Source organism: Hesperophylax consimilis, chromosome 21 (assembly GCF_061612785.1).
Source record: "Hesperophylax consimilis isolate HC1 chromosome 21, BYU_Hcon_1.0, whole genome shotgun sequence".
Lineage (NCBI taxonomy): Eukaryota > Metazoa > Arthropoda > Insecta > Trichoptera > Limnephilidae > Hesperophylax > Hesperophylax consimilis.
The window spans coordinates 9087284-9094091 of record NC_142856.1 but is presented as its reverse complement, the minus strand read 5'-3'; the positions used below and the strand labels follow the sequence as shown (position 1 = coordinate 9094091).

Sequence of the window (6808 nt, the reverse complement as noted above, 5' to 3'; positions counted from 1 at the left end):
CCTTATGTGCCTGTCCATTAGCCTCTCCATTGTCTTCAGAAGAAATGAGGTGAGGCTAATTGGGCGGAATGCACCTGGTTGGTCGTAGTCAGCTCTCCCCGGTTTGGGTATGAACACTACCCTTGTCTTCCGCCATGGTATGGGGATGTATCCGAGGGCACAGCATGCCCTCAGGATCTTCGTCACCGGAAGTAGGATTGTATCTAGGCCCCTCTGTAGAAGTGCCGGAAAGATTCCATCCTCTCCTGCGCTTTTAAAAGGGTCAAACCCTCTGATTGCCCATTTAACTCTGGAGGGAGTAACTATTTTAGCCGCAGTGTCCCAGTCCTTACCTTCCCGTGTAACTCGGGCTGGTGGTGGACCGGTATCATCTGCTTCTAACTTTTTGTAGCCGGGAAAATGTTTCCCCAGCAGTACCTCCAACTCCTCCTCCCAACTGTTGGTATATCCTCCATCAGCTTTTTTGAATGGGCCTTTTGCTGCCCCTGGGTCTTTTGCAAGAATTTTTTTGGATTCTTGCAGTCTGTGGGATGGTTTCCACCTCCCCACAGTATTTCTCCCAGGAGCATGTTTTGGCTTTCTGGATTGCCACCTTGTACTCTTTCTGGTATTGCTTGTGGGCATCCCAGTTTCCTGACTTTTTGGCCTTGTTGAAAGCTTGCCTTACTATTTTCCGTAGCTCCTGCAGTCTTCTGCTCCACCACGGTGTTTTGTCCCTGGTACTTGTCTTCAGAGGGCAGCTATTTTCGTATGCCCTTATCATTGAGTCCCTCAGTACTTCTACTGCGTCCTCAATTTCTTCGGGGCAGCCGTATTTAGCTGGGAATCTTGTCATTCCTATATTTAGTTCCTCCGAGTATCTAGTCCAGTCAGTTGCTTTTGGGTTCCTATATGTATCGGTCCCCGTTTTGCTTGTTTCTCCCTCTAGTTTAAATTGTATGTGTCGGTGGTCCGACAGGGATGGTTCGTCCGATACTCTCCATCCTGAGACTCTTAATGTTCCTAGGGTGAGGTCTATCACCTCCTGTCTGTTACTTATAACGAAGGTGGGTTCCCTACCTCTATTAAGAATCTCAAGGTTCACTGTCATCAGGTATTCCAGGAGGTCCTGTCCTCGTTTGTTGATGTCCGTACTCCCCCACACAGTGTGGTGCGAGTTAGCATCTGCTCCGAGTATCAGTTCCCTACCCTTCTCCCTGCAGTCTTGGACGAGTCTCGTTATTTCCCTTGAGGGTGGTGGTTCCACAGAGTCATAGGGCATGTATGCTGATGCCACAACTACTTCCCTGCTTCTTTGGTCCAGCGTGACCTGTAGCTTCACAGCCACTAAGTCCCTACTGCAGTGTTCGGGTAGCAGTGTGCCAGGTATCCCTCTGATGAGAATACAGGCCCTGGGTCTGTCCCCCGACTCGTTATAATAGATTAGACCTTGGTTCATGTTTAGTCCTCTGACCTTCCCCCTATAAGTCCAGGGTTCTTGGATCAGCGCGACGTCCACACTGTCCCGAGTGACTCTACTGCTAAGCACTGCAGTCGCTGCCGGACTGCGGTGCAAGTTTATTTGAATGAACTGTAAGTTTTTAGCCATTACTGCCTAATCCTTAAGTCATTCCTCCTATTTACGCTCCTCGGTGTTAGGAGAGCGCACCGTGAAAGTGGCCTTCCTTATCCCGACATGCGCCGTCATCCCCATCTCCCTCAGCACCTTCACACTTTCCTCGTCCACACTCATGATCAGGCGATACATGTTCTTATCCCTGATCGAGTCGTGGACGATCCATTTTTTTGTGTGTAGCCGGGGAGTCTGGTTCTCCAGCAGTTGTAGCAACCTATCGGTGCTTACTGCTCCATTTTCGGGGATTACTGCCATAACCTTTACGTACTTTGGCAGTTCCTGCAACCCCATCACCTCCAGGTCGCAGCCCTGCCATTTCCGTATGGTCGGCACCATCTCCCTCAGCCATGTCTCTGACTCCTTGTCGGAGCAGGTCATTTTCAGGACGCCCCTCTGAGTGAAGCATTCGTCGAATCTGGGTTTGAACTGCCCCTTTGGGATGCTCAAAATCAGATCCGCGGCCGCCTCACTCACGAGGGCCTCCTGCTCTTTTGTAAATTCTTCCTCTCTGTTCCTATGTACTACAGCCACTCGAATTTTATTTCCAGCGGCTTCCGCATAGGTAGCAGAGGTGAGAATTCCTCGGGGCTTTTTCCTGGAATTTCCCGGTGAAAGCCCCAAGGGTTTAGGTTCTGGTGAGGTTCTTCTCCTCTTCCCAGCCTTCTTTTCCCCGGGCGTTCCAGGTTGCTCCCGGTTACCTTCTGCGGTCCCCGTTAGCTTCCGGTCTGTCCCTGGTTTGCCTTGCCTGGTTCCGGCCTTCGAGGTCCCTGGTTGTCCCCAGCGGACTTTTACAATCCCTGGTTGTTCCCGGTTTCCTTCCTGCCGCCCCTGCTTCTCTCTTTTGAGTTTTCTCCTCGCAGCCCCACTGAGTTTCTTCCCACTGATGTGAATTTTCTTCACATCGTCTGACAGGGACTTTACCTTGTCTTCCTCAGCGGTGGTTGTTGGAGTGAGTCTCTTCTTTAAGTCCCCCCCTCTCCGCTGGTTCCCCGAGGGCCCCAGTTGGAGTCGGGGGTTCTTAAAGAAGTTATTTTCCAGGTCCCCTGATGGTCCCTGCATTTCCACGTCTGGATCTCCTGGGGGATCCCGCCGTGTTGCGTCCGTCGGAGGTCCTTCTTTATGGTTCCCAGAGGGCCCCTCAAGGGAAGAGTCCACTAGGGTGGTCCCATCTCTCCTCTCCACTTCCTCTTGGTTCCTCAAAGGCCCCAAGAGGGATGAGTCCACCGAGGCGGCCTCAACTCCTCCTTCCACTCCCCCTAGGTTCCTTAAAGGTCCCTCGTCAGTGTTGTTTTGGTTTTTGTTTTTACAGTCCATATTTGGTCCCACGAGTATCTAGGGAAATAAAAGGTCCACCCCAGCAGAGCCCCGAATGCTGGGGTAAGGTCTGTATACTCCGAGATGCGACCTTGTGTCTCGGAGGAACCGTTCGTGACACTGTTCCCCAGTGTCATTCAGCCCTGAGCACGGTATCTCACACCTTAGCTTGGGATGGCTATTGCAGGTCGTGTTTCCACTCCCTGAGCGATGGGTTCGCCACACTCCCTACGCTAATTACCTATTATAGTTTAAGAAGAGTCTATTACTTTCTAGCCATGATGAGACATATGTAATACATTTTGTTGCCTTCAAAAAAGTTTCAGGCCAGGATTTTCCATTCACTATTATTACTGTATCATCTGCGTAAGATACAATTTTACCAGGGATTATAACATCACATAAATCGTTTATGTATATTAGAAAGAGAATTGGGCCAAGCACAGTTCCCTGTGGTACTCCATTTTTTATTCCTGTTTCAGTACTATAAAAATCCCCTATTTTGTTTTTTGTTTTCTGTCTTTGAGATAGCTAGTAAGAATTTTTAGTGTATCATTTTTTAAACCTATTTGATTCATTTTTTTAATAAGTAGATTGTGATTTACCGTATCAAAAGCTTTTCTTAAGTCTAGGAATATAGCTAAACTCTTTTTATTTTGATCAACAGATGTGTATAATTTTTTAGTCAGATCGAATATTGCATCTTCAGTGCTTAGTTTTGTTCTGAAGCCATATTGATTTTGGGACAGAATTTTGTTTTGTTCTAGGTAATTCATTATTCTATTTTTGATACATTTTTCAAATATTTTTGAGAGGTTTGAGACCAAGGAAATAGGTCTGTAGTTGTCTAATATGTGCGTTTCTCCTGATTTGAGAATTGGTATTATGATAGAGGTTTTTAATTGTTCGGGAAAATGTCCTTCTTTTAAGGATATATTAAAAATATGTAGCAATGGAGTTGAAATGTAATGTTTTATTTTTTTTAGTGTGTTACCTGATAAACCATCAATTCCTGTAGAATTTGTTGATTTTAGACCGTCAATGTGTTTATCAATTTCATCTGTTGTGATGGGTGAAAAATATTCTAAGGAGTTAATTGAATCGTTAGTTGAGTCTAAGTGTAAAGATGAGTCTACGGGTATTTTATTATCAATTTTGCTAGAAGATTCAAGTATTTGATCTACTACATTTGTAAAAAAGTTGTTAAAGTTTTCTCCAATAGTCGATTTGTCAGTTATAATATTTTCATTTATTATAATCTCATTGACATCGGTTGATACTTTTTTTTTTGTTCGTGATTTCATTAATAATATTCCATGTTTTTTTGGTATCATTTTTTGCACTGTCAATTTTTTCACAATAATACTTCTTTTTGCAATTTCTTATTAACCTATTTAGTAAATTTCTGTACATTAAATATTTCGTTTTCATGAAAGGCATAATTCTTGTGTTATTTTTTTGACAGGCTTTTTGATAATTTAACATCTCTTTGTATAATTTATCTCTTTGTTTGATAGAGACTATTAGTCCTACAGTGATCCAAGGCTTAATTTTTTTATAATTTCTCTTAGCGATGACAATTTTATTTGTACTCTTGGAAATATAAGCTTCTAGAGTTTTATAAAATAATTCTAATGCTGAATTTGGGTTAGCTATTGATAGTATGTTGTCCCATTTTTCTGAATGAAGTAAATTGTTTAATGTGTTGTAATTAATTTCATTTATTTCAACAGTGTTAGAGTATTCTTTTGAATTTGTGGTTAAGATGTTGTGTCCGTAGAATGTTGGGTAGTGGTCAGTAATGTTTGTTTTTAGAGTTGAAGATTTAGTTGTAATGTGTTTGTGTGTTTTGATAAATATGTGATCTAGAGTCGTGGAATTATTTAGATTTTCTCTTGTTGGTGAGTTTATGTATGATTGATATCCTGCATAAGACAAACAATCTAAGTATTCATTTGTAAATTTTGTTCTTTTGTTGTTTTCATTAATGTTTATATTAATATCACCAGTTAATATTGTAAAGTTAAAGTTATTTCTGTTTGTCATTTTTATAAGTGAATTAAGTTCATTATTGAATAGAGATTCATTTAAGGAAGGTGATCTATAGATAGCTAATAGCAAATAAGTGCAATTAATATGGGTAAATGTTAATTTAATTGCGTTAGCTGTTTTAAAGTCTAGAATTTCGAAGGCAGGTTTTTTAAGACAATTTTTTATAAATAAAGTGATTCCATCGTGACCAGTATGTTTACATTCGGATGAAATAGTTACATATCCTGGCAAGTTATAGGGAATTACTTCTTTCATTTGCGTTTCTGTTAAAATGACAATACTAGGAGAAAAATCAAGACTATCGAGAAGAATACAAAACTCATCAAAGTGCCTTCTTAAGCTTCTAATATTCATATTAAGAATTGAAAAGTTAACGTCCTTAAAGTGATTATTTAGTTCACTAGTGTTTTTACAAATGTAATTTTCATACAAAAAATTTTCATCAGACATTTTGATGGATATAAGTAATTTTCACATGCAATGCGGTTAGATGGTCCTTTATTCTGAAGGGATGTCATTCGGCTGCCTTATATGGATGATTGGAGCTGTTTCATCTTTTCTAATCATAACGTTACCGTTTTTCGCCCAGATGAATTTGTAGCCGAGTCTTGAGGATTTTGCCAGAAACAGGAGGTGTTTATTTAGTTGCGTTAATTGTTCGTTTATGAAAATTTTGTTATCTTCCGGAAAATTTACATTTTTAGTATACAAGACACCATATTTTCTTTTTTGGTCGATGATTTTGTCTTTTGTTTCTTTGTTTTGGAATGATACAATTAAGGCTGGATATTTGTTTAAAGGGTTTCTGTTTCTGATACGATATATATTTGTTATTTTTGATGATTCCATTTCGCATTTGATGGTTTCCATAATATTATTGACTATTTTCGGTAAGTTTTCATTTTCTTTAAAAGGAATACCTTGTATCTCAATGTTATTTTGTTTGTGTAATTGTTCCAGTTTGTTTATTTGCTGTTTTATTTCGTTGTTTTCTGATTGCAGTTGTTTGATCAGTGTATCTTTCTTTTTATTATTTTCTTCATATTCACCAATTTTATTGCAACAAAATTCTACAGATTTCTTAAGATCTCTTAGTTCATATTTAATTTGTTCTCTAAAAGATTTCATCAATTGTTCCGATAAATCTTCAAACTTTTTTTCCATAAATTTAAATATTTTATTTGTGTTGTAGTCATCATCAGAGTCGCTAGATGGTGTTTTTTTGGTGGTTTTCTTTAGCTTGCTCATTTTAATGTATTTGATGAAATTCACTAGATGGCGTTACACTTATATTATAAAGTTTTTGATTATTATTTTTTCTTTTATTTAAAAAAAAGTTGCTTTAAGCAGGGAGCGAACTCAGCTCCTCCGCGACAATAGTGAGCGACGCTAAAGTTGCAATCCTCTACGCCACGGCCTATTTATCCGCAACCGTGATAATATTGGTACTAATATGTGATATTAGCCTGACAGTACAGTATTCGGTTTGCGCTAAATAACAATTGCGACAACACTTTCACTGAACACGACACAGATTTAAGATCACTTTAGGATACTGATCAGCGGGCGTTTTAATACAAGTACGCAATAAAAAGTTCACCACTGTTCCGCAGTTATATATTCACCAATATTTTTGAATTATTTCGGTAAATTAACTATTAAATATTGATCATTTATGCAGAGCGATTTTTAGCGTGCACGCACAGTTCGAATGTAGGTACTTTTTGAATTATTACAGCAAATGAAAATGAAGCAGGATAAACAATGGGAATTTTTTTCTGTATCTTGAACTGCCCTTCTAGTACTTTGTCAGTGCTTATTCAGATC

At 39.8% G+C, this 6808-nt stretch overlaps 1 protein-coding gene across 1 annotated transcript; it reads right to left on the bottom strand.

The window, feature by feature from the left end:
- Positions 1-454: 454 nt before the first annotated feature.
- LOC149413594 (uncharacterized) lies at positions 455-1588 on the bottom strand. Its single transcript, XM_089644430.1, has one exon. It carries the CDS (start codon positions 1586-1588, stop codon positions 455-457), a length of 1134 nt encoding a protein of 377 aa, XP_089500556.1.
- Between the last annotated feature and the right edge of the window lie 5220 nt (positions 1589-6808).

Bases quoted from the DNA above. Each gene is read 5' to 3' on its own strand.
- LOC149413594 (XM_089644430.1), bottom strand. From the start codon at position 1,588: ATGGCTAAAAACTTACAGTTCATTCAAATAAACTTGCACCGCAGTCCG.